General features: G+C 36.2%; 1 protein-coding gene across 1 annotated transcript in view; it reads left to right on the top strand.

The window, feature by feature from the left end:
• Nucleotides 1–8,936, top strand: part of LOC113233931 — a 62,383-nt gene extending 53,447 nt beyond the window's left edge. Inside the window, exons 9-10 of the mRNA XM_026469167.1 lie at nt 3,006–3,160; nt 8,799–8,936. Coding sequence (XP_026324952.1) covers nt 3,006–3,160; nt 8,799–8,888 — 245 coding nt within the window. The 3' untranslated portion in view covers nt 8,889–8,936. The remainder of the gene's footprint in view (nt 1–3,005; nt 3,161–8,798) is intronic.
• Nucleotides 8,937–20,381: the final 11,445 nt, after the last annotated feature.

Below are 20,381 nucleotides of genomic sequence, written 5' to 3' on the forward strand. Positions count from 1 at the left end.
GCGCATGTGTGCCTAAGCTCGTGTGGGTTTTATTTATTAATTGTTTAGTAGTTAGAATTATCTCTGTTTGTTCATATGTTAGAGTACGCAGCCATGTTGAGATCTTATTTTTACATTTCCATTTTGTTTTTTTATACACATTATATAATTTATTTGCATCATTATACAGCCTGGGTCCTTGATAGCAGATGAATTTTAGAAGAAATAAATTGTTTTGTTTGGCATACTGAATAGTGCCTTCTATTGTCTGCATTAGCATGTTCAGGGTTGTATGGCATTTGTGCGGGTTGTTTCAACAATATAGCTAAAATAAAGAGCTGCCTGACTGATAGTACCTCGGCATCCTGGTATAGGGTAACCGTTGAGTATCATCGTAGTTTGAAAAAACTCACCTTCAATATCAATGTTTGTGCCCTTTCTAGTTGCAACAAATTACTTTTTGCAGCACCACCCCAAGTTGAAATGCCATATGCTATTACCGATTGACCCAGTGCTAGGTAGACCAATTTGAATAATGTTTTTACCCAAGACATGTAGAAGATTCTTAAAAATATATGTCTTTTTCTGTACTTTTTGTGTTAGGTTCGATATGTGATCTTTGAACGAGAGATGGTCATCAATGATAATGCCTAGGTACTTAGTATGTGAGGCTTTTTCAATGAGCGAGCTAGCACAGGTAGTGGAGCTCCAATTAGAACAGGAGTGCGCAACTATGTTTGGGACTCTGGCTAAAGGAATGGGACCTCTGATAGAATAGGTATTTGGTAGGGAATTTGGTTTTGTCAATATTCAGGGACAGAGTATTCACGGCTAGCCATTTTATAACGGTATTGAATCCCTCTTGGGCACAATCAAAAACCCCTTCCCATGTGTCGTCGTAAAACGTCAGAATTGTGTCATCTGCGTATGATACGATGTTGCAATTTCTTAATTTCATCTGACAAGTCGTTTACGTAACATAAGAAGAGGGTAGGTCAGATAATGCTACCTTGAGGAACCCCGAAAGTAATACCACACTCCCGACTCAGAACAGAAGCAATCCTTACTTGTTGAGTTATATCTGTCAGATAGCTCTTCACAAGATTGAGCTGTGTTCCCCTTATACCCATTGTTTCAAGTTTCCCCGTAAGTTTTGGGAAAGAGACTGTGTCAAACGCTTTTGCAAGATCTAGAAATATAGTTAGACACTTCTTTTTAGGATCCAATTTTTTTTATAATGGAGTCCGTGAAACAGTGGAGAGCATCATCCGCCAATTTACCTAGTCGAGAACCGAATTGTGACTCCGAGAGGATATTTTTTGTTTCTAGATAATTAGTGAGTCTTTTGTTGATTATTTTTTCAAATATTTTAGACGTAGCTGGTAATATTGGTCTATAGTTGATTACACAGTCTCTTTTCCCGTTTTTGTGGATGGGTACAACAATTGATTTTTTTAACGCACGAGGAAGTACACCAGTACTCAGGGATTTATTAATTAAATAAGTTAGTGGAGGTACTATTGCTTCTTTTATAGTTTTTAGGGTGTGAGAGCAAATATTGTCCCAGCCAGCTGCGCTGTCGGATTTCAGAGACACTATTGTTTTTTCTACCTCTTCACAAGTAGTGCCCAAGAGAGCATTCGCAAAAGAGTTGGGCATGATGCAATTCTCATCCAGCTAGGTGACAGCATGAACATCATCGGCGTTTTCCCGACGTTTCCCCGATACTCCCATTACATCTAGAGAAAAATACCTTTTAACTTCCTCGTGCAGGTAATCCACACAGCTTTCAGTAGTTGTTACAAACAAGCGCGACATCCTCGATGCTTGGCGGAACCTTGGCTGGCGCACTCTACCATGACGGCACCAACTGAGTGGGTAAGTGTAGCGGACGGCTCATGTACTTTACCTAACTGCACTTGAATTGGATACATCAGATGGTAATTATCTTGTCCTATTAACATTTTAGGTCTTTTATCGAAATAACACAAATTATCCTGAGTATTTAATAAACTAGCATAATTACTGCAGTTAATAATAGGCAAATTTTGTACAGGTAAGTTTAGTTCATATACACTGCGCGCGCGTATGTTATAAATCTTATTTGTCCTTACCAGAAAGCTGCACCGTCATAACCGTTATATCACAAACCAGTTTGTTCTCGATCCATGCACCGCGGACGTGCATAGTTTCCCGGCGGCCGCGCAGTCCAGCGCGCTCCGCTTAGCTGGAGCTTATTAGCGTCACAGTGGAACCATCATCGAGCAGCGCACTCGAATTGATAACACCGTTTGGTCCGTATATACGTATCGGCACCACTTTTAATAACACTTTACATTCACTTTCACTATCACGGATATGCGTAATAACTTCGAAAGACGACGACGCGGGCGGCGGCGATGCCAGCGGCGATGCCAGCGGCGGCAGGGTTAGGGGGAGGTCCTGTGCGCCAGAGCAAGTTTCGCCGCTCTCGGCGTTGCGTCCGCTGACATAATGAAGTTTATGATGCGCCTGTCCACATTTTTCCTTATCGCATGGGGGTGCAGTACATATTTGCCGGTCGAAGTGTGACAGTAAACATTTAAAACATAGGCCGCAGCGTTTAACGTATTGCTATCTGACCTTATTCAATGACTTCTTGAATTTTTTACAATCCGTTAACTTATGCTTCGATACACGGCAAAATAGACACTTATCACTTTGCTCTGTTTGTTGTAACCAGGATAAGTGTTTGTCTTTGATCCTATTTACCGGAGAGATGTGACAATCGAAAGATATTAGTAATACGGTGACGGGCAGTTTAAGTACGTTTCTAATAAACCAGTCTGCCGTTAGCTTGAGCCTTTCATTGACGTTCCATTTATAATTTAAAATCTTGTCACATGCAACGTTTTTACACTATAATAATATGTACGGGAATAAGAAGGTATCGTCGATGCAGGAGTAAAACAGTGTAACTTTACTTACCTTGTATCTTTTAATGTGTTGTTCCGTTATGTAGATTAATGAAATTCTTGTTGTTGCAGAATTGAATATTCCAGGTAATTATATGACTGACCTAAATAGCATTGAAGAGGCCATAAAAGAAGCTTTCAAATTGGCTGATTTCGCTAAAAAATGCGGTGATACAAAAGAAATTTTCCAGGCAGCAACTGAGAGTATTTGCCAATACGGACTGAACGTACGTAATTTTGTCCTATTGCTTACCAAAACAGAGTAGTAAAGGAGAGATATTAGCTACATATAATATTTCACAATTATGACACCTCTACGCTGCTTCTTTTAAAGACATCAGCAAGTATATTTGTATTATGATTAAAATACTTAGTAGCAGTAGAGCTCCTTTTGTATGTTTCTGTAACTGTGAAATTACAGACAACAGACTTGTCAACTTATGTCTCAGGGTGACGGGCGCAATATCAGTGCCATTAAAATCTTTGTGATTTAAAGCTATGAGTGGGACAGTAACTGAGCATCAATTCAAAAAAAAATTTTTAATACAGTGAATAGCGACATCGCTCGCCAGGACTGGTAGCTGTAAAGGTACTAACTGGGTGATAAATCTGTAATAGATTTCTCATAGATGGTGCTACACCTGTGGTTACGACCAATCTGGATATGGCATCGGCAATAAAGTAAATGACCTTGTAGCGGAATGATTGGAGGCGCAATATCTATCTTTCAATCTGGAATGTTATCCAAAAATAAGTTCTAAGGATTTATGACAAGACAAACTCGAATTATTTCCCATAAAGGTATATCTTGAAGTATTCCACGGCCTATAACAATGCCAGTGCCACTTTTTCGGTTTGGCAATCGTTCCTTCGCAGTCCTTTAAGCACCTCTTGCTGCCATAAGCTATTACGACCATCAGAGTCTATTTGAGTGAGAACTGCGCCCAGACCAACAGAGCTGGCGTCTGCAATAACCTGTGTCCTATCTAATGGGTCATAATAACCTATGCACTTAATATTTGTTATTGAGCTTCTCGAACGCGGCTTCTTGTTCCTATGATGTGTTCCTATGATGTCCACATGTGAGTGTGTTCGGGCTGGGCAACAAATTCCACGTGTACGCTACCTAGGTGTCATGGAGGCCAGGACAGCATCCACCCAACTTTGAAATACAGTGGCTGCTCCCCAGCCCCCGCGGCGGATCTGTTGGCAGGCTCCGCCGCAATACCTAACGCGCATCCGCGTGGACTCTCCGAAGAGAGTTCCTTAGAGCGCTGAACGCACGGGCCAACCGCCCAAGTTCGGCCGCGGAGGACAGGACGAGCGGCAACGACACATCGACACGTCTCTTCCCCCGCAACCCTCCTCCCAGCGCGCATGCGCGCGGTCCCGCTCGGCCCAAACCAAGACCAAGAAGATCCCGCGCGGAATGCCCTCCTCGGGCCAGCCTGCCACCATCCGCCGGTCTCGTGGATTAGTCTTAGCTCCACTGTGGGATGAAATTGACCATGGCTACTGAGCCCTTACGGTACCTTCATATCTACGTTACGTCCAGTTAACTGTCATTGTAGTGCAAATCTTTACAGTGTTATCGTGATAAATTATTGTAATTGTAAAATTTTTGAATGTTACAGTAAAATAGTAATTAAATTCCTAATGAGTGTTCCTGTGAGTGATGTACACTTGACATACTTTAAAAAATACTTTTCCAGAAATAAAAGTTATTTTAATACATTTTCATGAAATTGCATTGTATAAATATTTATGAACATGATATGGATATAATATATATAAAAAAAACGCCACGGGTGTATACTTTTCACCGATTGTAGTTTGTTTTGCTTTTCTCTGAAATAAATAATAATAATAATAAAAATAACAACGTATTGTTCGCCGATTCTTGAACCTGAGTCCCTGACCCCAGCCAACTGTGCGATTGCCGGGAAATACCGTCCCTCGCATTTCAAAAATCAATCAAATTACAATCAAATCAATGATGATGATGATGATAATGATGATGATGATGATGATGATAATGATAATAATAATAATAACAATAATACAGTACTTAGGTCCGTAAAAGTGGTTCAAACCAGCTAACAAGAAGCTGCGAAGAATAAAATAAATAATAATAATAAAGAGTCTAAAATAGATATAATAATAATAGCGCACACACTCAACATAAATGTATATATATATAGGTATCTTTTTTTTTAAACGGTGTCATGATTTATGTTGCGGAGCAAAACACAAGGTTGAAATAGGTATCTGATATTGACATACATTCGAAAATGTGTTAACATTTACATTTCAACGGATGCGACTGTACTGTACTGTTCAACATTACATCAACAAATATTTCAATTCTCAACGAAAAGAGGTGAGGAGAGAATTGAAATTTTGCCATTAAAATTTCAATCCTCGTCTCGTCCCGTCTCGCCTCGCCGGTGGAAAACCACCTTAAAACACAAAAGTCCTTACCCGTTCAGTTGAGTTGTATTTTTATGCTCAAAAGAAGGTTACAAAATGATTGCTTTAACTGACTTCAAAATAGGAGGATTTTAAAGATTTATTTATTTATTTATCTAACAGGAAGATCAACAGCTTAAAACTAACTTAAATGAAAATAGTAACGACTGAGAGCCAATTATAGATCCTCACAAATAGAAATATAATAAAAAACACTTGGATACACTATTTAAGGTATAAAACAAAACATAACTTATTTATAAAATATAAAAAAGACAATTGCAGTTGTAACTCACTTTAAGTTAAAGAATTGCTCACTCAATGCTCTCCTTGCCGAAATCGCACTCGTATTAAAAAGATCCAGATCGAGTGAATTACACATAATGTTAAAATTGTTACTTGCACGCCACATAAACTCATTTTGCCTATAATTAGTACGAGCGGGTGGTAGAAACAAAAGTGAATTGTTTCTTAAAGATTTAGATGGAACTCTCAATGATATTTCTGATAATAAGTCTGGACAGTCAATTGAGCCCGATGCTATTTTTATTAAAAACATTAGGTCACTAATGTCACGACGCATTTGATGTGGTAAAAGATGATGCTTTTTACAGAGACTGTAATAATTTGCCGAATTGTAGCAGTCCAGTGTACGATAGCATAGAAAACAAATAAACTTTTTTTGTAAATTTTCAAGCCGCGAGATATAAATGTGATAACGTGGATTCCAAATTTGGCTGGCATACTCTAAAATGCTGCGGACAAAAGAGCAGTACAGTATTTTTATGGTCTTCACCTGTGTAAAATCTTTGGCACAGCGCATAATAAATCCTAGGGCCCTAGATGCCTTAGTCACTATACTGTCAATATGCGAGTCAAATAACAATTTACAGTCATGTAGAACTCCCAGATCTCGTACTGTAGATTGCTCTTTTAGTAATACACCTTTGAGAGAATAATTAAATGATACAGAGTGACGTTTGCGACTGAAAGTAACCAAACAACATTTTGATGGATTAAGATCCAGGTAATTAATTTGACAGTACGCTTCAATCGCTTCATCATGTGTTTTCACATGGGCAAATATTTTCATGTCATCCGCAAAGCAAAGTAGATTTGAGTGCTTAAAACATAGGTTGATGTCACTAATGAAAATAACAAATAATAGTGGGCCAAGCAGCGAACCTTGGGGAACACCACTGGGGACTTTAACCCAGCTAGATATGTGGTTACTGACTACTACTGCTTGGGACCTGCTATCAATGTACGACGAAAAGATTCTTTTTTTTGTTAGAAAGAGGATACCTCAGTATTAATCCCGTTTGAATTTGAAGAAAATAAATATTCCACGTCTAAGGGTGGCTACCTAGAGCATGAATGCAGTTTTGCGCACTTTCCGGTAACCGATTCTATTGAAACTTGGCAAATAAATACAATCCCACGAACTTTGAGGTCTTTTTTTATAAAAAGAGTCATAATTATGTTTACATTTATTTATAAAATATATACAATTTTAAAAATACCATAACATTTTTCCAATACAGCCTATATTACGTTGCATAGCACGACCGCTCCCGAGCGCAGTGTGTTACCTCAGGGGGTTATCTATGCCTCTGTGCGTTGAAAATAATCTCGGGATACTTAATATTATGTTTGTTTTCTTTCGTATATCCATATGCGAGTACCCATGTTATGTTATATTCGTAGCTTGCATTTTTGTATCGCATTGCGAATCAGTTTGCCTGTATACCTATTTTTTGTTTTGCTTAACATGCGGGACTAATTCCCTCAAAAAAAATGTGATATAAAGTAACAATAAATAAAAGAATATTGTAAACAAATAAATAAAATCTATTACGGATTATCAATGTTTATTATTATTATTTTAGTTTGTTTAACTTTCCGTTTTTACTTTACATAATCTTAGTACAAAGTACTAAAAAAAACAACCTCAAAAGTTCGTGGAATTACTTCTACTTGCTAAAAAATACCGGATTCATCTCCTAGTTCGCCACTATACGGGACGTAACACAGAAGATAATAAAAATACGGTGCTTACTGCTTAAGATTTATTGAGAGAGAAAAACGCCTTCAATTGGAGCACAGCAAAATCAACCATTAAAAAATTGTTCCTTTTAAAATTTTGGCGCTATTTATAAAAATAAGTTCATGCATGAGCAGCCACCATTAGAGGTAGAGAATATTTTCTTCTAAATTAAATTTGACCACTACAGAGGTACCCTATTTCCAACAAAAAAGAATCATCAAAATTGGTTTACAAAATGCCAGAGTTGTCGCGTAACACACATAAAAAATACGTAATACGTAAAACAAAACATACGTAAAGACATATAAAAACATACAGTCAAATTGAGAACCTCCTCCTTTGTTTGAAGTCGGTTAAAAATGTGCCAAAACTATCTGTAATTTAAGTACTTATATTTTTTCTTAGCTGTTTGTTTTTTAAAAATCTATTTCTTGAAATACTCGAAGAAACATAAAACACAATGTAACGTTCATTGGAAAAGCGCGCCAAGACGCTTGTAGGTGCCTCGGATTTAGTACAGGCAAAGCTGCCGCGAGTTGGTCTCCTCCGTAGCCTTGCCTGCTTATCGGTATTCTACAGGATATATCACGGAGAGTGTGCGATGGAATTCCATGATTTAATTCTACCTTCCCCTTTTTTTCATCGTGGGACTAGACGTAGGCTGGGGTTCCACAACGTAGGTTGTGGATATTTCATTTGTTCCTCCAACGCTATAACTTAAAGGGCGAGATTGAATAGGTATTATTTAGGTATGCCACATCGTCGACCTCATCGTCGCGTTCCATCAGGTGAGATGGAGGTCAAATGCGCACTTAGTCATTCAGCGATACGACACCCACTGCTGGGCATAGGCCTCTCTCGGCTTTCCGCGACCATAACCAGATCGTCGGTCCATCTGGTGGGGGGCCCACTCACTGAACGTCGTCCGATGCGCGGTCGCCATTGAAGAACCTTCCCGCCCCAACGGCCATCGGTTCTGCTAGCTATGTGCCCCGCCCACTGCCACTTCAGCTGAGTAATTCTTCGAGCTATGTCGGTTACCTTAGTTCTCCTACGGATTTCCTCATTTCTGATTCTGTCACGTAAATAAATAACAGATAAAGAAATACCGAGCATCGCTCTCTCCACTGCCCGCTGAGTAACCTTGAGCTTTCTTAAGAGGCCAATGCGCACTTATTTTCTTATAAAAAAAAACAACCATAAGTAATTCATTTTCGAAGAAAACTTTTGTTTGTAGATGAATTAGACTAAATGAAAAATTTGTAGATGGTACCGCTTGACGCGCACAACTATCTACTTTTTTTTTTACTTACTGTATTTAGATTTGAAAAGTATTTTTTTTTTTCCAGGGACTTTTTTACCATTTTATGGGCAGTATCTTAGTTGCAATCACCATTGATGCAGTATTAATAATTTCCTGTGCTTTCGAATTCATGTGATCATGATGAGCGAAAACGCAAACAAGATGTTGTACGCAAGAGCTACAAAATGTAATATTGTACTGTTTACAATAAATAATGTTGTTTTAAAATTTTATGAAATTATAAAATATTTTATTTACTATAAAGTTTTTCAATTCACACTCGGCAAATTAATGATAAATCAAGTACACGGCAAACAAGAACTGGCAGATTAATTTTCCGTTATTATCATTCACGGCTCTGGATACGAACAACACTTTGGAGGGGCTATGTTTAGCTATGTTTTGCATGACGCATTGCAGGATTGCGGGATTGCTTGCACGCAGCGACTACATATATAATCCTGCATTAGGCAGCGGACAGACGACAAGGCGGACTGCAAAGCAGATTCTTGAATTCTCCTTTTTATGTGCCTGAAACGGCCTTTCGGCTGGAATGATGATCATAACGAATTCACAAAGAGGTGAAAAATAATTGTTTCACCCATTTTGCTACCGGAAATAATACTTTATTTTCCAGTTCCAAATATACACAATAGAAGGATAGTGTACAGAATAGAAGGATTGATAAATCCAGGTTTTGTTTTTTCAATTTTCTGAGCATCTTCAGTGACTTTAACCCTTACTTAACTTACTTAGCTTTAATATATGTAGTAGACAATGTGGGTGATCTTACTGTAGCCACTTGCACTACGTTTCTAAGCGCTTAAATTATCACTCATGGAAAATTCACGGACTCGAAGTGATCCCCTAAACGAAGCTTCCCAACGTTTGAAATATCTTAATTAAAGTTGTTCTTCTTCTTCTTTTAAATGTTATGGCCCCATCGAAATAATCAATGATTTTGCCAATGTCAAGTAAAAATAACTATGTACGGTAGTTTAGTATTATTATAAAAATTATACAAAAAAATGGCGATTTCGCCATTGTCCTGTGAAAGTTCTTTTTCAATTAAAGTTGTTATTGTTGAGAAATTTTAATTACAGATGACATTTTGCTTTTATATCGGTGTTGCCAATTAATATTTCTTAACGCCGTAGACTGTATCGTAAGTATAGACTTTGCTTGTAATCTGCCATCTGTTGTCATCTTTTGGTATTATTGTTGGTCATATCCAATACCGCCGAAACAGCTATTCCTCGATGATGTTTGGCGGTTTTGACGGGAAGAAATTCGTTTATACAAGCGCAGAGTCTTTTGTGTCGTTTCTTTTTACTTTTGTACTGACTGAAGAAATAAACCATCCACAAGCGAATTACACTTTATTTAATACTAGTTTAATTTTGTGGGTAAAATACGTAGACATCGTTATTTTTACTTACCTTACGTCACGTGTTACGTCCTTACAAATTAATATGAAAGTTTAGATCGAACTCTAAAATATTTTTTTTGCGTGGACACAAAGTTCTTGATAGACGCCGACTCGAAATGACAGGCTTTTGGGGAAATCACTGTTTAAAAAAAAATTTTGACGACGCTCCCCTAAACTATCAAAAATCTGTCAAAGTTAATATATACAAAACAAACATTTATTTCGTAGCTCAAAACAGATTAAAATATCGATCGATTTAATTTATTTTATGACTCCTTAAGAAAGATGACCGCTTATATTATTTTGCCTGCTGCTTCTGCAAATTTAAAAGAATCATTGAAATACATGCCTGTTCACAACGTTTATACAAAAAAATAAATATAACAGACAATTTTAATCAAAAATTTTGAATATGAAAACTTTTAGCGCCCTTTCATTTAAAATTCCCGCCAAAGATCTATTATACTTGTTCCTATACTACTACAGTCCTAGTAGATTTTTTATTTTATGTACACAGATTAAACAAAAAGTTTTTATGCTAAAAAATCTGAAAGTATTTCGCAAAAACTTCAAGTATAGAAAACGAAACATTTGCAATTTAAGTAACTTAATTTTAGGAAATGAAACTAGTTTTCCAGATTTAAATCGCGTATATTTGTTTTTTTCAAACAAACCGACGTTACGGGCCCTTTACAGGTCCCATGGTCACGGTGGTTGTGTCAACTATGTGTAACAATCGCGAAAACCTAAGAACTCGATAACTTAATTTTACTATATTTATTTTGCGAATTCAAATTCAGCGGTATATTTAGAAATTGAAAGTGATTTATTTTATATCTAATACATCGTAGCTGTAATAACATTTTATTTCCATTGTGTTATCTAGGGAAGAATAGCTGGAAATCTGTTTAAAAAAAAAAACATAAAACCGCAAACTCCGTAAATATTGTGTTGTGAAGCGATATTTATTCATACAAGAAATAAATTATCGTTGTATCTACAGCCCGACTAAAAAGTCTAGAAATTAATAGGAGCGCCACTGTGGCTACTACAGCAACCCGGTATAGTACATCGCAACAATTTTGATACTTAGTGCCCGGATATACGTAGTATAATATGCAGTATACATATAGAAAGTATGTATGTGACCATTGTACCTGATTGACTACAGTGACAAAAATGTCGTAATATTTCAATCACATCAAATAAATCAGTTCTAAATTAATACTCTATTTCATGTCTAGGGTGGTATATGTCTAAACTAACTTTACTTTGAAAGAAAATAAAAAATCTCAAACCTCAATTTTTTTTCATATTGTATATCAAACCATCATCATATCAGCCAGAAGACATGGTCTGCGGAACCAAAGACATCAAATAATACATATTTGTATATCAAATAATACTTACTTTTTATAATCACACACAACAAACTCGCAGAAGTTGACAGTTCTTTTAATAAAATATGAAAAGCAGCAGTACTCAACTGAGTACAGCGGAAGCTAATAATTAACAAATATAATGATGATAATGAACGAATTATTATATTTATATTATCATCATGCAGGAATAATAAATAAAATGCATTAATTTTTAAAGAAAGTCTAATCTAAAAATTCTTCGTCTAAAAATTCAACATCTGAAAACTCTACATCAGATGGTTCAATGCTGCTGTCATCTTGCACATTGATTGTACTGTCAACATCTGATGATTCACTGCTGCTGTCATCCTGAACATTAATTATAATTTTTTCCATATCTTCATATAGAGTTTGGCTTCGTTGATAATATTCAAGTTCAATATTTTCCACATGTTCGCGTGATTTCTTCCAATCATCATTGGAAATTTCTTCGAATGCTTGTTCAGCTGTTTCCTAAAATTCAAACAGAAAATCATGATGATGACTTGTATGTTGTCTACATTTGTAGCAAAAAAAAGTAAAATGTATGTGATACCATATGTACCTTTATGTCAATCGAACCAACATTACGTGAGGCAATTTTATTTTTTGCGATACTCCAAATCAGTTCGATAGGGTTCAAGTCGCAATGGTAAGGGGGTAGTCTAACCACTGTGTGCCCATGTGAACCTAAAAGCTCATCGATCTCGTATTTGGGTTCTAGCTTGTGGCGCTTGACAAGCATAAGCAATTGAGGTTTTTTCAATGTGCTATCGAAACTGATTCCACTGCCGTTCAACCATGATTTTATATCCGCCAACTTTGTGGTGGACGTGGGTGCTTTGTTAATAGCCACAGAGTGGTATGGAGCATTATCCATTACCACTATCGATGAGTTCGGTAAATTGGGGATTAACTTCTCTTCCACCCACTTTTTAAATTTCTGTTGTTCATCTGCGAGCGATAATCTTCATTTTTATTTTTCATATTAAATATTAACAGTGCATTTGGGACAAAGCCTTTGCTGCTACCAGCATGAACAATAATGTATCTTTTGCCCTTGGATACTTTTTCTCTAACACCAGTGACATTAATGTATTGCCAGCATTTTTTTAATTTATAGGACTGATGAATGTAACTCTCATCCAAGTATACAATTTCTTTTTGCAATTCCTCTGGGAAACGTCTGTTATCCATTATGATTTTAAGATATTTTTCTCTTTTAGCTGCGATATATGGTTTTTCCATTAAGGCTGTGCGCTCTGATTGACATTTTTTATATTTAAAACCCAAAGAAATTAGGATCTTCCGCAGATGTTCACGGCCTCCTTGAAAACCCAAATCTTCCCTGACCACTGGTAGTAAGTTTTTTAAAGTTGATACCTGAAATTAAAACCATATATTACTAAATTTAATGTTGAGAACCGAAAAAATTACGTTAAAACTTAAATACACATTACACACCTGTTTTTTTACGGTGTAAAAGAATTGAATTTTTTGTCTAATAGCACGCAAGTCGAAATCGTCCAAATCTTTTCTTGGACGACCTTTTCGGTGCTTTCCTGGTGTAGAAAATACAGCATTATTGCGATGCCCTTCTTCTACGATTCTCCTTACTGTACTCACGGATTTACCTGAAAATTACACACAATACAAGTTAACAAAACTGTTATTTTAAATGTTAAAATATTAGATGGCAAAATTTTATGTATACCAATAAAAATATGAATAATATTATGTGCGACATTGAAAATGTCAAATTAGCTTGGGCGCGCTATAAATGCGTTTTGTAAACATAACCTTAAAAGGTTTCAATTTTTACGACAAATCAAGTACTAAAATACTATAAATTTAGTCTTTATAACAACGTAAGGTATTCTACAACAAATTATTGCACCAAAAAAATTATATTAAACCAGTAAAAACCTGTCATATCGGCGGTTCTTTGATAAACTTTGTCCAGCGGGGTAAGAAGTGTTTGAGCTTCGCTTTCCGCAAGACAACGTGTGTAAACTTTAAAAATTACTTCTCTAGTAGCACTTCGTATGGTTTTACTCATTTTCGGTCACTTTTAAATCACATAAAGCACTTATAATTCGCAAAAGAAGTAATTAACGAGTTGCCTTCGAAGATTTGACGTAACACTATACAAAGTGCTATTTTCAGCTCCTGTACTTTAATTTGTCAATTATAATTTTATAAACCATATCGCAAAAGCGCTCTTTTTAGTTCAGAAATTCTATTGTCTATGGTACTCGATAACGAACTGAAAAAAATCATTAAAATACTGTACACAGTAGTTTAATGAGTATTATAGTTCTGTACACTATAAGTTTTAAAACAATAACGTTGTATTTTTGCTAATTAAAATATATGTGTGCGAGGCCTAAACAAATTTTGTGGCCGCTTTTTCCGCGCGGACAACTTATGTGATCTGTGCGATCAGTTTAAGACTTTAGTCCTGTGCGATTGTGCGAACGTCTACGAAGCCATTTTATTAGTAAGTATATTAAATTTTATTATTTTTGTACTCCTTGTACTTGTGAATAAATAAGTATTATATTTTTTTTTACTATGTCACCTATGGGGAAATTTTGACACACAACCAAAAATCATTTAATTTTTTTTGTTTTATTTTCATTACTTTCCGAACTCATAAATTGTAAATTAAGTACATGTAATAAAATAAAATATTTTACAGTGTCGTGAAAGTGGTTTTGGTTAAATTGCAATTATTTTGTTTAATTGAATTTAATATAAAAATAGGTCTATCTTAATTTAATGGATTTTAAGGTTCATGTATTTGACCGTCACTGATTCAAAACGGGAAGAAAATAATTTCAGGAAAGTGTGATGCTTAAATTCATAAGTTAATCATTATTATCTTTACAAATTAATGCACAGAACCGTTGTAAAATGATCGACAAACGTGCCTGAAGTAAAATGTCAAAAAATAAACGTAAATTAAACCAAATTAGTCCATATACACAATACAAGGACCTAACGCAAGTATTAGACTCCACAAAGAAACCACAATGCCCAAGCGAATCAAAAAATGCAAATGCATGGGAAACCCTCTTGAATTTCAAGCTCGCATTTAGAAATATGCATAAAAATGCAGTGGATAATATAAATATGGAGAAATGTAAAGACAGTAAGGGTTTGAAAACTAGGACAAAGCGTGCAGCCAATTCTCAATTTAACCAACAAATTTCCTCAACAAACCTCATTTCAATGATAAATTATATTTACGACTACAATAGTAACGCTGAATTAGGTCAAGGAGATACACTCGAAAACGATAAACAAGAAGTTTCATTTACTAATACTGTTGACGCAAAGTATTTAGATAACGCAGATTCAAGTACTAAACATACTATTACAACTAGAAGCTACAACTATAACATAGATGAATGGAGTTACCATGAATCGGAACACGCAAGCAAAGTTAAACTTACAGACCAAAAGAAATGCATTGACAACACTATACCCGAATATTTATTCAACGTGGAAGCCAAAACGCCAGGGTTCCTTGTTTTACCGCATTTCAAAAGCCAGGAACAATACATGAATGCGCCTGATCAGAAAACTTCTAAATATGAGTCAGAAAACATTAACAAACTCGAATACATAATTGATAAATCGGAATCAGATGATAAAAATGAAAATGACGACACTGATATAGTGGATTACATGAGGCCCAATTATGAAATGGAACAAACACCAGTTAAAAACAAAAGTAAGTTGAAAACATAAACTTTAACAATTAGTGTTGCAGCTTGCAATTATGGGATACCGAGCTAATTTAGAGACAGAAAAATAGGCAACCGCTTAATTATTATTCGTACTGCTTACTACTGTACAGGAAAAATTATATATCTACATGAAAACAATAGTAATTTAGACTATGAAATGTTAATGTTCAAACAACAAATTAATAAAGAAACTATAGTCTCATATCAACAAGGTTACTTTTGTATGTAAACGAGTAAATATTATGTTGGTTCAAACGTAAACATCGATGTAAGAAGTCACCAACTTGTTATCGCGGAATCGTCTTGATGCGATTATATTTAACAAGACTTGTACTGTATTCGCGCGGTGACGCGGCCGTTCGTTCGCCGCCGCCAAAGGTATTTGAGAATTTAATTTGATCGACGGAGTAAGGGAGTAGAGCTCCTGGGACGAACTGACTGTCTATCCTTTGTATTAATTAATATACGCTAACGAACGTTTATTCTCTACTAGATAACGTTAAAAAAAAGCCAACGCTGCTCGTAGTGAAACGAAAGAAGGCTGGTCAATGTTCAAATCTACAAAATACTCATGCTAAAACGCCACAAACAGTGGCCAAAATGCAAGAGCTTCTACAAAGTCACTCCTGCAGTACTTCTGGAACAGTAAAGATTACAAAAGAAAAAAACGTAACTATTAAGGGGTCAAATATGATGCACACGGCGCCTGATGAGGATCTTAATAACACATGGGATTCCCAGATATCACACACCGATTTCAATTTTTCATCTCCTTACTACTCTCGTGTGAAATTAATGGCAGACCAGAGCCCATATAAACCCCAGAGGCAAAGGATATCAATAATATTTCATATTAATACACCTCGATTTAATAAGTTTTTCCAAAGGGTTGATAACAGAATTTCAAAGTCACCAGAATATTTATATGTGAGTATGCACATTTATAGTTTAATCAAAAATGCATAGTCGCGCGTCTGTAACGCGTAATTTGATAAGACATAGTTTTAATTTCAGTTTTGTTTGTAAATTTCAGTCATTTTTTAAAATTAAGCACCTACACATTGACTTACAAATAAATTGTAAGTCAATGCACCTACATGAAATTCTAAGTGTATACTCCAGTGGAGTATATACGCTTTGTGCTTGCAACGCGACGTTTGCACGCGTTTGAATAGGGTGACTACAGCGCGTTTACGGCGCCATAAATGCGCGTCGTTGGCGAGTATAAAATACGACGTTTACATAGGCTCTTAGCTGTGGTCTCATTCAAATTCCAAGAAAATATTTCATTTCTAAGGGAGGCAGAGGAATGAACCTGGTTTTTTCAATTTCACTCACTTTCCGCTAACAGATTTCAATAAAACTTGTCAAATGAATGTAATTCCAATAAAAATAAAATGATATTATACGAGTACCAAGAGTTGATCTGATGATGGGAATGGCAGACAAATGAGACAGCAGCTACCTTGTGTTTTGACTTTCGTTTTTTTTTTGGTATTCGTTTTGATGAGAACTTCCATATGCGTTTTTCAAATTCAAAAACTTTATTTCAGACATAGTATTAGTGTTAGTTACAAAAAAATTCTTACAACCTATGTTAGTACTAAATTTGCGAAATATCATAGTAACTTATAAATTAAACCCCTGGAACCCATGTGGACTGAGTTCCAGTGCTTTCACAATTCACTGACAGGGTTCTCCCAGATCAAACGAACTAGGCTATTGGAACTGCCACGCACACGACGCATCAGGGAGGCAGTTCTCTTCCGAATAATCGCGCTGAAGCTATCAATACGCGCGTCCGCAAACATACCTGATGCGCTGCAAAATCGTGGCAGCCCCAATAGCATCCTAAGACCATTATTGTATTGGACACGCAGGACATTGACCGTCGCTTTAGTGTAATTTGTCCACAGGCTGCACGTATAAAATGTCTGACAAAACGCCCTGAAAAGGGTGGCGCTTTGATATTACCCTCGCAACGCGCAAACCTGCGTGACGTTAGTTATAACCAAACTTTTGCGATAAGCTTTTTTTTATTACTTTTTTCTATTTACCACATAATCTAAAAAATGTGTAAACTGAAATTTGCAGTAGTTTCACATGTAGGCGAAAGCGAAATCACACTATTAACGTTAATAAATAATAATTTTTGAAATTTCTATACCAACATGCGATAAATGCATTATAGTGACTGACAACTTCGGCACCACCAAAAAACACTTAACATACAAGTTTCGTCACACAAAACTAGCAATGTACAACATTATCTTGAGTAATATGTCCATAATCGGCTCACTAACCACTGAACCACCTCTAACGTTACGATATTTTCAACCATCTGCAGTCTGGTTTTCAAGCGGTCCATAGCACGGTTTCAGCTCTGGTGAAAATCACTGACGATATTTGTCTCAATATAGAAAATAAAAAAGTTACTTTCCTCAGGTTATTAGATTTCGGCAATGCATTCAGCACTGTTTATTTTGATTTGCTACTTGCTGTGCTCAAAAGTTTAAATCTGCTTTCCATAGCCAAATCCTGTTTACGTTCGTATCTGTATGGTAGTTCCCAGCTCGTAAAAACCGGTGACATGCACTTGGACTGGTGTAGCTGGCATTCCGCAGGGTGGAGTTTTCATATACTCTCCTATACATTTTTCCATCTTTATAGGTGGAATTACATCTTCACTCACTTCTTCTTTCCATCTCTTCACCGATGACTTTCAAATCTATACTGCAGCACATTTCGGTATAGGCAAAGTACTACGGACTTCTTTTAAATGCACAAAAGTCCCAAACCATAATTATTGCCAGTCGCCATTCCATCGTCAAGTTGGAGTCTATGATTATGCCCAATTTAGTTACGAATAACACCATAATTACCTTTTTCCACTTTAGTTCAAAATTTGGGCATCATAGTGGACCAGGCAATTTCTTGATCGAAGCAAGGCGCCGATGTAAGTCGTAAAATCTTTGCATCACTTCATTTCAAGTGCTGCAATACTTTCTTCCTTTGTCTACCAACTTTCGGAGGACCTTCTTAATAAGTTGGAGCGGCTGCAAAATCAGTGTAACCTAAGCTCATTCGGCTTAGCTGACTTAGCTGGTTGCATGCAGCTACGTACTCTGTGGTATCTGAATCACCCCCATGCATATTCCGTTGTTTTTCGTACTTTCCAAATTATGATTTTTTTTTATGGATTTTTGGAAACTTTCAGTATAACATCCCAAAGACAATACGGCAAGTTGGTCTGCTTTATAATTTGTATTAATTTTAGTAAGTTGCTTCTTTTTGTAACAGAAACTAATGCGTATTACCCTTTTCCTCTTTTTTGCATACTGCAGGTGAATACTAAAACGTTCTTTTGCAGGGTATAGGGCTCTTCAGCCTCGTTTGTTCCATACTCCTTCTACTTCTGTGTGTGACAATATGGTGTCTTTTCTCCAACAAGAAAGTGACGAAGAGACCTGTTAAAAAATTTCAATGCCAGGTTTTATTAATTTTTTTCCATTGTTTCCGATTCTTCCTGTATACTTCATTAACATCAGCATCGAAACGTGCGTTCATAGGCATTAAAATATTTTAGAATAGTGTAGGTGTGAAGTGTGTGTTCACCTTAAGAAAATTGGTCCATAAATAAGACAACAACATGATGTTTAAAGTTTATTTGTTTTTTTTACATATTACGCGTACATGGAGTTCTGTTATCGGGCACCATTTAAGGCGAGATTACTTACAGTTAGTTCAATAGTTATATAAATCCAAATTATACATGAAACTCGCACCTACGGTGAAACAGCTTTCACTGCATAAAACATGAAAATAACTCATCAAAATAACTTATGAATAATAATAATAATAATAATAATAATAATTTATTTAATAAAGAAAAGCGATGACATTACAAGGTACATGAGAACAAAGACATAAGTTGTACAAGAAGAGAAGAAATGCCATTTAAAAGTTATTCCCTAACTCCTAAACTAGGATATCCTGTATCTTAGGAGTTAGTGATTCCTCCAACATTGGGTATCAATTATTGTACTGTGCATACATTTTAAATACCTTATAAATAAGTGTGCGTGTGTGTGTGTGTGTGTGTGTGTAGTGTATCTCTCTGTGTGTGTGTGTGTGTGTATGTGTGCGTGCTGGCGAGCCTGTGTAGATGACGTGGATTTCTTCACATTAACAGGTTTTCGGTGTCATGATAATGTACAGTTAAAAGTGTATCTTGGAGCACTATTTTAACTGCATACTTCGACAATGTATGAATGTGAGTTAATTTGTTTACCCTGTTGTATAATTTACAGCTTAGAGCATTATATTGCTGTTTGCCCATGTAGTGCGACATTTTACCTGAGGACATATGAGCGCTCCCCTTCGACTGCTTGCAGTAGCAATGGAGTAAGGTAGTGATGATACTGATGTTTACGCAGAAGCGTCCGCAGAACAAAAAGTTGTCTTACTGTAAGTACTTTACATTCATTGTACAGGTTAGCAGTAGAGTATGTTCGTTTTTTAAGTCATAACTTTGAGAATCGCCCGCTGAGTCCGTTCTAATTTTAGTACAGAGGTTTTGTTGGCACCACCCCACACCGAGATGCAGTAGGAGATGACTGACTGGCATAGTGCTAAGTATACCATAACAGTTTTTCGGTCAGCTGAATGGCAGAGGTTTTTAAAAATGTAAATGAGTCTTCTGACTCGGGATGAAAGTGATTAATTTGGACATGCTAGTCAAGTCTGTCGTCTAAGTGTACACCCAGATACTTAATGCATCGCACAGTATCGAGAGGTTTACAATTACAGTTGATGATGTCAAAGGTGGAGCAGTTATGTATTTTTATGTCTAGAGGAAGCAATTCTGGGTTTGAGGTTTTAGCTATATCAAATTGAATTACTTTTGTTTTGTCTAGGTTAAGTGTTAGAAGACTACAAGAAAGCCATTCTTTAACACGTCTAAGGGCATTTTCAGCATTTTTTTGGCGAAGAACTAAATTATTATTATCAATAATTATTAGCACCATAAATTAGTGGAGAAGTGT

This window comes from Hyposmocoma kahamanoa, unplaced genomic scaffold (assembly GCF_003589595.1).
Source record: "Hyposmocoma kahamanoa isolate Upper Pololo Valley unplaced genomic scaffold, ASM358959v1 80, whole genome shotgun sequence".
NCBI classification, from domain to species: Eukaryota; Metazoa; Arthropoda; class Insecta; order Lepidoptera; family Cosmopterigidae; genus Hyposmocoma; species Hyposmocoma kahamanoa.